Source organism: Chamaea fasciata, unplaced genomic scaffold (assembly GCF_029207755.1).
Source record: "Chamaea fasciata isolate MVZ Bird 193981 ecotype frontalis unplaced genomic scaffold, bChaFas1.0.hap1 SCAF_2, whole genome shotgun sequence".
Taxonomy (NCBI): Eukaryota; Metazoa; Chordata; class Aves; order Passeriformes; family Sylviidae; genus Chamaea; species Chamaea fasciata.
Genome location: NW_027094087.1, coordinates 52,095,065 through 52,111,048, shown reverse-complemented (window position 1 = coordinate 52,111,048; position 15,984 = coordinate 52,095,065). Strand labels below are relative to the sequence as shown.

Below are 15,984 nucleotides of genomic sequence, written 5' to 3'. Positions count from 1 at the left end.
ATGGGAATTTTGAGGGAGAAATGTTAATCTCCCTCTGTTGGACTGTTGCTTCTTGAGCAGAAGCCTTGGTATTGAACTGCTCTTCATCGGTAATCAGTGATGGAGGGCTTTGAGCAATACCTGGCCTGGGAGCTGCCTGTGCAGGTTGGAGCTGGTTTTCTACTGCTGTACATCCCCACAAAGGGCTGCAATGGCCACGTGCCCTAAGGCTTAAGTCTGGCTCTCATCAGCTCCTGAGCAGTCCAGCTGCCTAGGATCAGTTAGTGTGGCTGCCTTAATACCTGCATGTGAGGGGTTTGATCTGTGCACCTGCTCATCTGAGCAAATAGTGCAAATGCTCACTGGTTCCTCTTGAGTTGTACTAAGACCCGTAATGCACAAACTTCCAGGATGTTTATTCTACTTCCAGCTGCTCTCAGTAGCGCAGCTTTTCTTGTAGACTGTGCCTTCATTTGTGTGAAATGTGTTGAGGTATTAGCTTCTTGGTTCTGCTGCTTCATTAGTCTTTTTTTTTTTTTTTTGTGTTGGGAACCAAAAAGTGAAAGTGACATAGCTGTCCAGTCAATGAAATAAGCAGAGAGGTCATAGACCTTCCCTGTGCTTACTTGAAGGTAGTTATGTACTATGAAGGACACCATGTGTGGGCTCAGCTTCTGCTATTGCTATGTCCTCAGTGTCCATGTGAACGTGGCATGGGACTAAAAAAGGATGCCCTTTTATTGCAGCTACAAGTGGCTGATGCCCAAGTTCATTTTGGCTTAGCTCAGGCAATTGGATATCTCTGTCCTAGGATGCCCTTTCATATAGCTGACAGGGTACTTAAGGTGACCCACCTTCCTGCTTAGGGAGTAAGCCAGTTTCCTCAGATAGCAAGTCAGATTTTTCTAGCTGAAGCACAAGCAGTTAAGTAAAAACTAATGTGTAAGCAGGAATGAAGAACAAAATAGCTGTACAAGGGATGTACTTTCTCTTGGGAGATCCAGGCACTGCTCCTTTGGAGAGGGTAACAATAGGCCCTGCCTCCCTGTTGCACTGACCTTCATAGGGTAGTGGACATTCATCCCTTATATATGTGGAATTTAGGTGACCTATGCTGAACTCCTGGCATTCTTCTGACAGAAAACCTTAGAGCCTGTATCATGGTAACCTAGAAACCTGGAATTTGAGGTGAACCCTAATACTGGAACTGACTATTGTACTAACGAAGCAACAGGCCAAGTGCTGAACTATGGGTTTCATTTTCCTAGATGTAAAATCAGCAGCTGTTTCACAGCACCTTACTCTAGCTGCCCCCTTTCCCTCAGTTTTGAGGGCTTTATATGTTCATTGATTATGTAAAGTCTTTTCTTTCATTCCAGAGAGGTGGTGATGCTGAATTCAACCTTTTTGTTTCTCAGCTAGATGAGCTTGCTAAATGGTGTAAACAATCATCAGGTACTCAGTTAATCAAATGAAACTTTATTTCTGTGAATTCCTATACCAACATTACAAAGTTTTTAGCTGAACAACTGATACATGTGTACAGCTTAAGCAGCTCTGAATGGAGAAATTACTGCTTACATCAACTTCATGAGGTAAACTCTCAAAAACACCACCAGCTTCTTGCTGTAGGTTGTTTTAAATACCCTGCTTCTCTTGAAGCTTCAATTTCTGTATTAAAAACTGCAACCATGAGCTTTAAAAAATGAAAGCAAAGACAAATCTAAGAAATAGATTTAAGTATTCCGCTGAGGTGGAGACTGTCCTCACCTTTTCATAACTATTAGAAACGTGCAAATATACTACTTCTCTTAGCTAGACAACTTGGAAAAGAAGGGGAAGTCTAACAACTCTTAAAGCCTCATCTTCCTACCTGAATCATTTAAATATTTGGTATAAATTCCTTTTAAAGTACTGGCAATGCAGAGTAGTGCTGCTCCTAGTGTACCAGTCAAGGGGTATTGGTGCAATAGACACTGAAGATTCTTCAGCCATGCCCTGCTTTTAACTGCCTTTTCTCATGGTATATGAAAGGGAGATGAATTATTCTTTCTGCACTCGGAGGCTGGAGGAACAAAAAGATTTTGTGGAACTGCAGCAACCACCTTCCATCAAAGAGGCTGCAACAATCCAAGGAATGAGGCAGTTTAAGTGCACCCTGGCTCCACTGCAAGAAGCAGCAGGCATTGAGGTGATTTCATCTATGCCTAAAGCTTGTTCCTATTTCTGGGATCTAAAGGGGAAGCTGTAACATGCAAAACTAAGTTGTTCCAGCTCTGACTGATGTCTGTCACTGACAAATGTGGTTGCTGTGAAAAGCTGCTACTCTCAGTGTAGCTGTGATTATCTCAGCAAGTTAAAGGGCTCTGTCTGTGGCCCCCACTGCCCCCACACTGGGGGGCTGCACTTTGAGCACCCAGACAGCACCTCTTTACAACTCCAGGACAAGTTTATGCTGTTCTAAGACCTGCTCAACTTATTCCAGGATAGAGGAGTAGCTGCTTCTTACGAAGCAGAGCATGCTTGTACAAGGAGCATTGTACTTGAAGAACAGAAGTGGCATCTGGAGAGAGGCGTCACTGTATCATTTTGGGTAATACTAATCAAGTAGCATGACCAAGCCGGCCATGCCCTCCAGGCCTGAAGGTGATACAAGCTATCCAGTCATATGAGCCTTTTCCACTCAGCTGAAGAGGCACAGCAAGTGGCAAGACTCCAGCCCCAGTAAGACTCCTACGTCAGAGACCATGGTGTCAGTTAACAACTCAGTTCTCACTTTCTGTTCCTCTTCAGCTTCCTGTCCTTCCAGCATGTGCCCTCATTCATGCCAAGGTGAGCTAAACAGGAGTCTGCACAAAGTTACAATTCTGTGCTCAGAGGCAGCTATTTGCAGCAGTGTCCCTTATGTTAAGTGGTGCTTAGCATATTCCAGCACTTCTTGAAAGGATTTAGAAAACAATACAATGCAGCATAGCCTCCTTAATGTTGTTACTGTGCTTCTTTTATCAAAAATACAGGCATATCTTGGGCTCTAAGTCTCCTATAAGGTAGAGGGTGAATATTTCCTACTTTTATAAACCCATTCACTAGGACAGGGTATGTAAGTCAGACACCCTCTGCCATGACTAGCCAGTCACAGAGCAGCAGGGAGTTGGAGGAGGATGGGGTATAGCTGGAGAAGGAAAAGATCTCCTGAGGTGAGGGGTATGTCCAAGTCATCTACACTCAGCATGATTAGACAAGAACTGACATTATTTTGAGTCAGACATCAGCAACAACTTCAAAAGGTGACAACTGCAGCACAGTTTTAAAACTAGTGCTTTGCCATAGACAAATCACAAACTACTCTTGCATGTTACATTAAACCCCACAGGTTAGTGTAAATATTTTTAGCACCATTACAGGTCAGGAAAGACATTTATGACATGCAGTGTACCTAGTGCAGGATCAGTAAGAGGGAGATAGTTCTGCTTGTGCAATTCAAGCAACATGTACACACCTCCATAAAATCATCTGATTTTAAAAGATTACAAATCTTAAACTGGAGTTGACTTCCTAAAATTAGGTCACTGATTTGGTTCTGCTCAGACCATCATGTGATCTATGTGTTTTTCATCATTTATTTAAATGACCCTTAAACAATCTCTTGTTATTCATCTGCTAGACAGTTTCAGTAGGAATCGATTTGTTTCATCATAAGTTTCCGGCTGTACTCGTAGGCAAGGAACAGTGCCCCGTTGGCCACGAATGCACGGATCATAGTTGGCGTTAGTCCAGAATACAAGGCAAGCACGCCTGGAAATGAAACCAGAGCCAGTTAGCAATTTATTAAAGTGGCTGTCTGCATCACCACTGTGCTCTTACCTGTGAAGGATACTGAAGCAATGCTTCTGCTTAGAGGAACATGAACACAGAGAGCTGAACTCTCTGCTGTAGCTACTGATTGCACTGGTATATTGATACAGGAGTATCTAACACTGTAACAGGAGTTTAGCCATGTAAGCTTACGCTAGATGTTTATTTCAGGCATGACAAGCTGAGATAACTTGACAGTGGCTGTACCACAGCTGGCAAGGGGGTAGCAGAACTATGTTAGAGCTGTGCCCCAAGTCAGATTCCAGTTCTGATGACTATCTTACCTAGAAGTGGGGCCAGGATTCATATCTGCTGCCATGTCTGTTCTTAGACCCTCTTGCAAAGTGCCTGACACAGGCCTTTTCCAGAGAGGAGATGTTGAGGTAGATGCCTCAAATTGCCAGGCTGGATAGAGCTGTTTGATAAATCAATCCTCAGCCATTTATTAACTTCTAGAGGTGAAGAAAACTTCTGCATGGAACTTACTTAGTTCCTTCAGTTTTCATGTATAGGTTTGGTCACAGATAATAGAGCCCATTTCTTTGTCTGCTTTTAATGCATAGTAAGCTTCTATTAGGTTTAAGTAAATCATCTCCTGAGAGGCAGGGAAGATGAAGTACGTCTCAGTTTCTAGATTCCAAGCTTTCCACACTACATGAAGTAGGTATTTGTTTGCTGGAAACAGTTATTGTCTGTCTCTAACACATTATCACTGGACTAGGTTTCTTAAATGATTTTGGGTATTGGAGGGTAGAGATTTCAGTCTGCCGCCCTACAGATTCAGTTATCTGCTTGCATACTCACCTTCAGTTCTCACAACAGTTACAAATGTTCCCATAAAGCCTGCCTGTTTTCCAGCCATTGAAAGAACCTGAATTCTAGATTTGACGCAGTCCACAGGATACACAGCAATCCACAGACAGCTGCCTCCAAAACCTCCGCTTAGTAACAAAGGAATGGGACCTAGAAGTTAAGAAATATGCTTTTATATGCCACAATATTGCCCAACACAAATATAACATTATTTCACCTACAGGATTCAAAGGGAACAGAGGAATGTGCTTTTGACAAAACAGTTTCTGTTCTCTCACTAACCTTTAAGTTAATTTCAAGCCACTGGTAAATAACAAGTTTTAACTAGAAACTCAAATATTATAAAGAGTGCCTCTTAGATTATTGGCTGTGCTAAAAAACTTAAAAGTTAGAATTCAATTTTGACTGTATTAACTAATTTCACTTTTTTAACACTTGCAATCACTTTCCAAGGTTAGTTGTGAAATGGTTTAGAGTAACATCATATAATGTTACTAATCACATATAGAGAGATTTATTTGCTACAGTAGAGTTATTTTGTGATCAGTTATTTCTTTCACGATGTACCCTGATTTTGTATTTCACATCAGATGTTTGTAAACGTTTTGTTACAAGTCCAAATCAGTGCAGCTGAAATCCTGACTCCAAGCAAGACAAAGTATTACTGGTTCAGTCTTTTAACAGGAGACTGGCACTCATTATTCAGGCATCAGCATGTTTTTTTCGTTTCTAATTTTCAATCTCAGTGTTCTCTTATGATTATTGTAACTACATCTAATGGCCAGCACACAGTTCAGCATATACTTGAACACACTGTTCAGGAGAATGCAGCTAAATACTTCAAAATCACTCTGAAAAGCAGCTGAAATGAATAGTTCAGAGTTCTGTTATGTTGTGGAGTCAGATATTTCAGCCGTTTTGTAGTGTTAGCTCACTGTATTAAATCATTATTTATTATACAACCTGCTTCATTGGAAAATGGTCACTTCAATAATTTATTATTATGTATACATAAGATGCAGCCCTCCATATTCAGTATGCCTCATTTCCTTCATTTTGCATGTATTTTACAACATCATTAGTATATCTTCAGGGAAGATATGCCCCCCTTTATGTCCCCCATGACAACATGCTGAAACCCACCTGTAAAACAAGGCACCATACCTAATTCATCTTTTGATCTCCCAGAGGCAAAGAATGTCCGGCTCAGTTCATACCCTCCAAAGAAGAAGAAATAGCCTGGGACTTCCCGCAGTAAAGTGCTTGAGAGGCCACGATAAAATCCAAGGGGACCATCCTTTTGGATAACACCCCTCACTACTGACCAAACTGTACTGAGAGAGGTTGATCCAGTTAGTGACACTTACTAGCCAGATAATGAGAGGTTACAGAAAAATCGGCAACTGCAGCAACAATTAATGGTGAGACTTACTGTGCAAACGATTGGATTCATATAAGACTTAGAGCAAGATCCTGCTGCGAGCCCTTCACTGGCATCCAGCTTTACTATAACCCAGAAGGGCTGCAGGCTGTGACCCTCCCAACCACAATTCTTCTCTGGTTAGCAGTGCACTATGAATGTGACAGAGCCAATACAGGATTTGAAGAAATCATACACAAGAAAGGGTTACAGAGATATTGAGCAGGGTGTATACTTACTTGTGTCCCTGGATTATCTTTCCTGACAACTGCATTTCATGCATGGCCTGTAGCCGGCACTTCACCAGCTCTGTGGGACAGAGGACAAGGGTGGCAAAGGCAGAGGCAAAGGAGCCTGCAGCAGCATTCTGTAGATCACTGCAAGAAAGAAACTGCAGAAGGTATTTGGGCACTGACCTTTAGTACAGTGGAGCCACCACACCAGCAGTCAACTTCCTGGACCTGTACCCTAAATAGCATCAAGAAAAACTGACAGTCTTGGGGGAAAGATTCTCAAGGGCAAAGGGCAGTTACATGAACTTGAGGGAGGAAAACCCCAGTTCATCCCATTTTCTTATACAACTGAAAGACACCCTTTTGACGCCAAAGAGATCTATTGCAGCCTCTATCCTTATTGCTATACTTCAGTGATTGCAGCAGAATAAAAGCCAGGAAGGGAAGATTTGGTAGCATTTATGAAGGTTTCCATGGAGTTGTTTTACTGGGCAACTTCAGGTTACCGATTACTTCCTCAAAGAGATCAGGAGCAATAATCACCTCATAGTGACAGATGTCAGTATTTTCAAATCCACCATACCAGTATGCAGTTCACTTTACCAGTATCAATAAAGGCTTTCAGTGGAAGATGCTAGAAAACTGAAAGCAAGCACAATGGATCACTGTAATCTTTGTATGGATGTGCTGCTATGAATGCAACCATGTGAATCAGAGACAACACAAGCATAAACCACACCACCAAACAAGACAGCACTGTCATCTGCAGTGACTCAGTGTTCCAAAACGGGTTTATTTTGTGGTGATGTTACACATACCCCAAATTCTGGGTCACTAAACTGCCAGGACTGAAAAGGCTGGTACTCCAGGGCAACACTGCTTTATGATGCATTTTAAACAAACTACTACAGATACTAGTGTTTTGGACAGGAGCTACAAAATAGCATAGAAGTGGAGCTTCTCTCTCACAACCTGGGGAGTCAGCACAGCTGAGACTGATCTCACTGCGGCACAGAAATTCTTTCCATCCAAGGGAGATGCTTGCCTTGTGCCCAGCAGTTTGATACATCTATAATATCAGAGATTAAAGCTACAACTTTTCACACTGAAGCATCACAAAACTCAGGTTGGGGCATGATGCAAAGCTCATGACATTCAGATATTGCAGTAATGAGAACTTTCAAAGTGGAAGAAATCAGTAACTGCCTGCAGAGCAGCAAATGGAATTTAGCATTTCTCTTTCCATTTTGTTGTCTCACTTTAGACTTGAGCATGAAATGAAATCTGTTGGTTGAACTAAGCATATGGTAAAAGATAAACCGAATTTAGCATTTCTCTCCATTTCTTTTCTTTGTGATTTATGCATCAGTGACATCTATTCCTTTAACTGAAAAATGGTTTATAGTTTGTCCTTTTTTGAAGGTGTAACAGTACAGTAACAATGGGTGGAGATGTCCTGGACAGACCACATGTTCTCATCAGGGCCCTGCTGAAGACCATCTTAGTGCAATTCTCTCTTGCATGTACCTCATAAGGTGCCCCCACAATGATTCAGATGAAGAGAATAAGGAAACAACACCAAGGGACAACCTATGAAGTAAACTTAAATTCCTTAATGTTTTGTCTTTTGAACCTCAAATAAAGACATTTTTAAAGCAAGACAATAGTAGAAAAGTGCCCTTTCCCCTTAGTATGCCTCCTTGTAAGAAGAGCCACTACCTCTCCTGCAAAATCAAAACAACCTAGATATTAAGGGAATACTAACTTTCAGGTGTTGAAATGCTCAATCCTATTGGTAAAAATGTTCCAGGTCTTGAATACTCCAGTTAGGCTGTGATCATCTAAACCTGGCAGCTGCAGTGACTGGTTAGTAGACAGCTCTGTTATATTAGAAATTGTATTGTCACCCTAAGGCCTGTATTCCAAAATTCACTACACTGTATACGATCAGAGGAGAGCCTGGGACCTCACTTGCACCCTGACAGTACAGTATTGGCAAATAGCAATTGCATGAAATTTTACATACTTATTTACTTTAAAATACAAACCAGATATTTCTTACTAACCTGAGCTTTGTTTTCCTGTCTACTCCAACAATTCTTCTCACAATTTGTTGGCAAAATCCATAGCACATGAACAGAACGGAGTTCTCTGCAATGTTGGCTACAAGTGCTGGTGTGGTTCCCTTGTAGAAGCCTCGTAATCCCACTTGCTTATAGGTTTTGACAAAACAGTCAACAAGTCCTTTGTACATGTTGGGGAATGTCTGCATCTTCACCTTTGCAGTGTCAAAGGGCTGGCCAGTCACCACACAGGCTGTCCCACCTAGGCAAACAGTGGAAGTTAACAGAGTGCCTGAAGGTTATCACAACTGCAACACCTATGCTGGAGCACCAGGTATTAGGAAAATCACATAGAAAACAAAGTTTAATTAATTCACTGTAGGAAAAGACAAGTGCACCGATTTTAGCACAATGGCATCAATTGTCACTGGTGAATTTAGTTACCTTAAGAAAAAAAAAATCAGGCAAAGGAGCAGTAACATCACAATTCTCATTAAACATTTCTTTATCTCATGAAAAGCATGCATCTGAATGAATCAGCTCACTTTTCTTGTACTGAACTAGAGGTATTATTCTGCAATCAAGTCACTTGTGTCAATGAGTTTAATAACATTTTCCTTTGCCCATTAATGCAATGGTTCAGAAGGCATCTCTGATTTTACATTCCAGTAATAACCAAAAAATCCCAACCCAGAAAGATTAGTAATCAAGTGATTCCTTCAGGACAAGAGGAACACTGCTGAGAGTGCTAAACTGATCATACATAATAAATTGATAGCCAAAGATTCAAACCCTTTACTTCAAAACTCTAGATGACTCTTAAGCAAATTTCTTTCCAGAGACTGGAAGAAAGTGTCAAGTATAAGCTGAAAAAACACAAAAGGGCAAAGTTTCTCAACGTGTTATCTATTCCAAACTGAACTGCAAGGTCAATACCCTGAAAACTTGTGTGGTATTTCCATCAATGTCATCAATAACCATTTTGGTCACAGCGCAGTGTTCTTCTGCAAGATCTAACTCAATTCTGTAGTCTGTAGGAAGAGCTGATGTTACACTTTTTCAGTAAGAAACAGTGTAGAGCAATAGCAATCTCCAAGAAGCAGTTACCTGACAGGGAGCACATGACAGGGTTCATGGTTTTGTTTTTAAGCAAGAGAGAAGAAGTGTACTAAAACAGAAGCTGATCTTTAACCAAAGCACAACTAACATGCACATACCTTAAATTACCTGTAAATGCAGGTAGCAAAGTAACTGATACGGAAACAAATTTGTGCATCCAATTAAGATCAGTTATATTTCTTTTAAGTGGGGAGAAGAGTAAGCGTTTGTTTAACTAGTGTTATTTGCAATCCATTTTACTCTTTGCAAACACATTTGTATGACATTGTTCTTGCTTCTCTGCAAAGAGGTACTTCAGGCCTTTGAAGCCCAGGATCTAGCTGACATAAAACCTCATTCCCCACCAGATGGATCATTGAAAGCTTCAGAGCAAATCATGCAAGAAAGCACGAAGAGTTTCCTGCCCTGGAAGGATAACCAAGGAGAAAAGTAGCTGGCTCAGACCAGTAGCACCCATGTAAGCTTCAAACGAAAAGCAGAGCTGAGAAGGCTCAGCCAATGTTATTTGCAGGGAAGTCAGGTAGACATTAATCTACAGGACAAATGCTAGGTTCCTGTAATAAAATAATGGCTGTTGGAAGATGTTCAAGGAAACCAGGAATGGTCTTGGAAATGTAAAGCTGAAAAACTGGGAGTTGACAGAATAGCTGTTGCAAAAAAGCTGTTACTGGAGTTGGCTCAAAAAGCCTAGTAAACTGCTGCAATGAACTTTGTAAACCTCAAGATAAAGAAGAAGAGTCCTAGTTAGTATCTGAAATACTAAGAAAAAAGTAATTCTTCCAGCCAGCAGTAAAGAGTCATAAAAAACCCAACCCAACTACAAAATTAAAACAAACCAGAAAGCAAAAAAATCAAATCTGTTTGAACATTCAGACAAGTGTGGTCCCAATAATAACATGGCAGTGGTGGGGAAAAGAGTCCTACTGAATTAAAGAAGGGATTAGAGGTTGCTAAGATAGATCCTAGGCAAAGAACTATGACCACAAACAGCCAAATGACTTATTTATTCTTGTCCAGAATTTGCTTGCCTCAATATGTCCTTACTTATCAGGTAGTCAAGACTGTATCTGGAGAGGAAGGTAAAACCAGGTTAGGCATTTTCTGGAGGAACAAGCTGTTTACTTACTTAATTACATTTTCTAAAGAGTGCAGAGATTGCCACACTGGACTTGTGCTGTTACCCCTTGCTTTCTCACTGCACTGTTAACCTCCACTCTGACAAATGACCTCAAATAACTACTACTGAATGCACTTAACACCATTAATACTGTCAAATTCACAGCATTAACTGTCATAAAAGAACTGACTGTAATATTTATTGTGTGGAAAAGAAAAAAGATCAGTAAAATTGTCTAAACTAGTTACAAAAGTAAATTAGACAAATCTTCCACCTTTTCCATATAACCACTGTTAGCTTAGAAGTGTCAAAAAGACCCCTTTTCCCTGACAGAGTTTAAAATTGCATCCCTGAGCCACAGACATTACCAACATGGCAATATCAGTGAGACAGTGCAACCATTTCCATACAACTGGTCCACCAAAATTTTCCAGCACAGACTAGACTGAAGTGGAAGTCAGTTACGCAAATTCATCCTCAGTTCGACTACTGAGCTTCACAGGTTTTAGAGATTCACACCAGGATGTTGTGTGAGCCAGAAACCCTTCAGATAGCCTCTTGTCCCTTTCAGTTAGGGACAGTTCCTGTGACAAAAGCACCACCTCAATCACTCACACTGACTTCTTGCAAAACTCTACTGATACTCTGACTGATTCTTAAACTCGTGTAAGCAGAACTAAAACCTCCTTATGGAAAATGATTAGTCCGAGTAAGGTATTACGTCTTCTTCACTGTGTGGCAGGGGTTTCACCAGGGAGGAGCAACAGTGATCCAGTTACAATACTGGCTGAGGTCACTGCTTCTCCTCATACCCTTAAAACACAGAAGGTGAGGCTTTTTACTGGAAACTGCTTTTATATTTGTCAAAGGCATTAAAACTGTCTCTCAGAAGTTTTGTGCAATTAAGTATCACCTGCAGCGCCTGCTGTGAGGTCAATAGCAGCCTGAACAGCAGAGTTGATCCTCATGCTTCACGCTTGTTTATCAATTATTTCAGAGCAAAGTCTCCCGTTTCCTGGTAGGTACAGAGATAACTTGTCTCCTGAGGGAAGAGAAAGATGAAACATACACAATTTACAATAACTTGACAGGCAAAAGCATTACAGGAATACTTTCAGATCCATTCTTACATTTAGAGACAGAAAATGGTTGTGCTCAAGAATGAGACTTAGTATATTTGTATTTTGACCAATTTTGCTGGATTGGGCAGGTCTCCTGAGTATCACTGCCTACCTTCAGCTTACTTGGGCTTTAGAGCTTCTTACCTCCCTGGATCTCTCAAATGAAAGCAAGAGTACATCCAGGGAACACTGCTGAGGGTTACTTTTATGTTGATTATAGAGGCATAGTCTTCCCTCAGGTGTCTAAGGCTGGAATATTTCATGGTTGTCTCAGCTCCTCACCTATAAAGCAAAACCGAATCTGCTCTCCTCATGGTGAAGAGCAGCTAAGAAAACTCTACCCATGATGATGAAGGCACACTGAATGGCTTTCAGAAGAGGAGTATAAAGGGAATGAGGATGAACATCTTGAATTGTGTCTGGCTGTCATGTTCCTAGTGCAAGTGCACCCCCACCAGAATATTATAAATAAGAGTTACACCTCATCTCTCAGGAAGGCAGCTGGAAAGCAGAAATACAAATGTGACACTTTGAAATAAAACATTCAAATGAATTCAGTTCTCAGGTTTGCTGCAAGATACTTTCACTGGGAAAGCAGTTAAAACAAGCTTATTTATCTGGGGTAAAATAACTCAGCCAAAGATCTCCCACTGTTTCAGAACTATGCTGCTGAGCGAAACACTTCTCTGGCAGTGCTGTCAAAAAGCTGCACGAGTCTTAAAATCCACACAAATACACATGTGAATTAGTGCCTCACTGGCTTTTAAGCATGTCTTCAAGCATAGTACATCAGTGAACAGAACAATTTTCACTCCTCTACCTACTATAATGCTTCTTTTGAAGTCTGTTACCTCCCAAAATATATTTTGGCATAATATGAATGGGAAACAATTCCCAGTAGGTTACGTTGAACGAATCATAAAAAGACAAATTGTATAAACCACATCCTTTGTACAAGAAACACAGACACTTGAATACAACCAAAGCTTTAAGAAAATCTGTCTCTAAACAGATTTATTATTCTTGAACATTAAAAAAATACACCAGTAGGCCAAATACTGTCACTCAGTGACTTTACCCATCCAATATGTTACACAAATCTAAACGAGTTTAAAACAAAACAAAACATTGCTCTTGCAATAAATGGCACGAACACATGAAATTTCACACAGATTTGAACTGTTCTGTTTCTGACAGCACAGCACACTAGGTGTTACTTCAAAACGGAGGCTCCAAGGCCAAATTACGCTTTGTTGTCCTATATATCTTACTAGTGTTCACACTGCACTCCGAGTTTTGCTCCTCATTTAGGGGAGAAGAAAACAAATCATTGAGAAAGACTTTGAATGAAAGGAATTACTAGAGAGCAACAATTGCCTGTGTTCAGTAAAATGTACACTGCTTTCATCACGCTGAGTGCTTATCGACTTGTGCCAGTCCCCAAAGTGAGCACATGCCAGATTACCCACAGAAAACTTGGCAGCAGAAGCAAAAAAGTATATGCCTATAAAAATACGGACCTTTTAAGAGACAAGGAAGTTTAGTTGTCTGATCCGTATCAGCACAGTGCCACTTTCAGAAGACTTAAGTCTTAGTCAAAACTAAATTAGTATTATATCAGTGCGTACCTTTTTTTCCTGTTTGTAATAATACTACTATATTAAAAGTTGCACGTAGGTAGAACGAGGCAGCAGCTGCTCTGTGACTTCCAAAGCAAATCCAAACCTCAAACCTGGAAATACAGAAGCATTACTTAGTGTAACAGGTCCTGCGGAGTCCTCAGCAAGCAGATGTTCTTTCAGTCCCAGATGTTTCTCTCTGCCGATGCACTCTCCAAAGACTGAGATGCACTCAGAAGGCAGCGCTGCTCCTTGCAATAGCCCTCGTGGGCAGGCCGTAGCTCCGCTTCCCAAGGTCACAGCAGGCCGGCGCCCCGGCAGCAGCGGGGCTCACCGCGGGCTGTCACACGTGCTGGCGGCGGGAGCGCACAGACCGGGCCACGCCGCCAGCTCCAACCTTCCTTAGGGAGGAAGGCTCAGTGCTCCCGTTCCGCCGACCCCCGCCCGTTTGGAGCAGGAAGCTCCGACCTGCGTTCGGCGGGGGCCCGCGGTGGCCCAGCCCGCCCGACCCCGGCCCGGCGCCTGTCCCCGGCGGCCGCACACGCAGCCGCAGCTGCCGAGGGGCCGCGCATCGCCGAGCCCGCGCCCGCCGCGCATCCCGGGCCTGTGCGCGCTGCCGAGCGGCGGGAACGCCGCGGGCCGGCCGCCGCCACCCCGCCCGCCGGCGGAGAGGACCGACCCGGTGCCCCCGCCCGGAGCCCCCACTCACCGCAGCCGCCGCCCGCCCGAGCGGCCCCGCCGCCTCTGCCCCGAAATAGGCGGCGATGGAGGCGGCGCGGCCCCGCCGCGGCCCCGGGGAAGGCGCGGGCCGGGCGGGCGGCGGGGGGGCGGCGGGGCTGGGCTCTGTTTGATTTGGGGCTGGGCTGGGTTTCGGCTTGCTGAGCGAGATGCAACCGAATTTATTAATGAAAACCACTAAAAAAAACCCCAAACCGAAACAAAACAAACAAACAAACCACCTTGGTGGTTTTTTTAAAAAATGTTTGTTTATTTTTCTTCTAGTTGGGTGATTTTGTTGTTGGGGTATTTTTTGTTTTAAAGGATTTGTTTAGGAATCGTGTACCCTGAAACAGCAAGTTTGTGTATACAGAGGAACTGCCGTAAGTCCCGAGACACTCTCCGAGGCTGTCGCTTTCGTCATCTTGGCTTTTCAGGACTTTGAGGTGGCATACAGTGACCTAAGCCACTATGGCGAGGGCTAATACTGATTTTCTCAGCTGAAACTACCCCCCCCCCCCTTTTTTTTTTCCCCCTTTTGATTTGCAGTTTCCTGAAGTGCTTGAAATAAGGCTCATCAGGAACTATGTCTGGTCGAAAGCAGTAGGAGGACACTGTACAGTCTGTAGCAAGGTAAATGAACAGCAGCCATGATGCGCATCAGTGATCAGTCATATTTGAGATACTCTGCCAGTCCAGGCAGTGTTTCTGGGAAGCACTGTGTGCCCTGTAATCCCTGCTGAGCTGCACATGTGTCTGTGTGGGTTAAGACAGGCAGACCTGCATATTTCATCTTAGATCCATTGTTTTCCACCAAATCAAACCAATGACTCCTACTTTCACAGCTCACACCGAGGAAAAAACAGCATACACAAACTTATAAACTTAAATGTATCTATTTTTTCCCCATCACTTTTAATTCATTGCAGGGTTCAGGTTTTATTTTCTTAGATGTTTATGTAACATATTGGTTGGAAGGCAGCATAAAGACCATTTAATTCCAACCCCCCTGCCATGGGCAGGGACACTTTTCGCTTGACTGAATTGCTCAGTTTCATCCAACCCACCCCTGAACACTTCCAGGGATGGGGCATCCACAGCTTCTCTGGGCAACCTGTGCCAGTGCCCCACCACCCTCACAGTGATGAATTTCTTTCTAGCAACGAATCTAAACCTACTTTCACTTTGAAGCTGCTCTCCAGCTCTCTTGTTGGCTCCCTTCAGGAAGGCTGCATTTTGGTTACCCTGAAGCCTTCTCTTTTCCAGGATGAACATTCCCAATTCTCTCAGCCTTTCCTTGGAGGGGAGATGCTCCTGCCCTTTAATCAACTCGGTGTTCCTCCTCTGGATTTGCTCCAACAAATCAATGTCCTTCCTGTGCTCATGATCCCGGAGCTGGATGCAGTAACTCCAGGTGTGGCAATTGTAAGGGAAGAACAGCCTAGGTTATAAATGGTGTTAGAAATTGAATTATAATTTCTTTAATGTAAAAATAAAATAATTGCTGAGTCTATTGTAATTAGTGATTTTGAGTTAATTGTGCATCCCAAATAACTTGCAATACTTAGAGATTACTGTTTCATTGCAAAGAATTTTGACCTGTATGCTGACTTCTTGTTTAGCAGGACTGCAGCACTGTTGGAAGATGCAGCTGGTGAAAGCCATCTAAACTCCTAGTGCAGTGAAGCTTGCCCTTAAGATGGCATTAAACCACATGCTGCCTGCCATAACCATTTGCCAGCTGAAACATCAGGCCTTGCGCATTTTAGGGTCCTCTTTCATAGATAGCCACGTTCCTCGGGCCGACCACCAGGCCTGATCTGCTCTCATCGGGTCCCTGTAGAAAAGACAGAGACGGCGACAGCGCTTGAGATGTTGTGGCCTGGGAGCTTTTATGGCCCTGGGATGCAGCGCTTCCGCGAGCGTTA

General features: G+C 42.7%; 1 protein-coding gene across 1 annotated transcript; it reads right to left on the bottom strand.

Annotated features, from left to right (window-relative positions):
- Nucleotides 1–1,442: 1,442 nt before the first annotated feature.
- Nucleotides 1,443–14,139, bottom strand: SLC25A15 (solute carrier family 25 member 15). Its single transcript, XM_066176088.1, has 8 exons — nucleotides 14,049–14,139; nucleotides 13,349–13,452; nucleotides 11,513–11,641; nucleotides 8,367–8,625; nucleotides 6,307–6,444; nucleotides 5,812–5,981; nucleotides 4,639–4,797; nucleotides 1,443–3,774 (listed from the first exon to the last, which is right to left on the bottom strand). The coding sequence occupies exons 3-8, from the start codon at nucleotides 11,565–11,567 to the stop codon at nucleotides 3,650–3,652; spliced, it is 906 nt and encodes a 301-aa protein (XP_066032185.1). The 5' UTR covers nucleotides 11,568–11,641; nucleotides 13,349–13,452; nucleotides 14,049–14,139; the 3' UTR covers nucleotides 1,443–3,649.
- Between the last annotated feature and the right edge of the window lie 1,845 nt (nucleotides 14,140–15,984).

Coding starts and splice junctions, on each gene's coding strand:
- SLC25A15 (XM_066176088.1), bottom strand. CDS start 11,567: ATGAGGATCAACTCTGCTGTTCAGGCTGCTATTGACCTCACAGCAGGC. Junction 6,445..8,366: donor GACAGGAAAACAAAGCTCAG/GTTAGTAAGAAA, acceptor TCTTTCTTGCAG/TGATCTACAGAATGCTGCTG. Junction 5,982..6,306: donor AAGATAATCCAGGGACACAA/GTAAGTATACAC, acceptor AACCTCTCTCAG/TACAGTTTGGTCAGTAGTGA.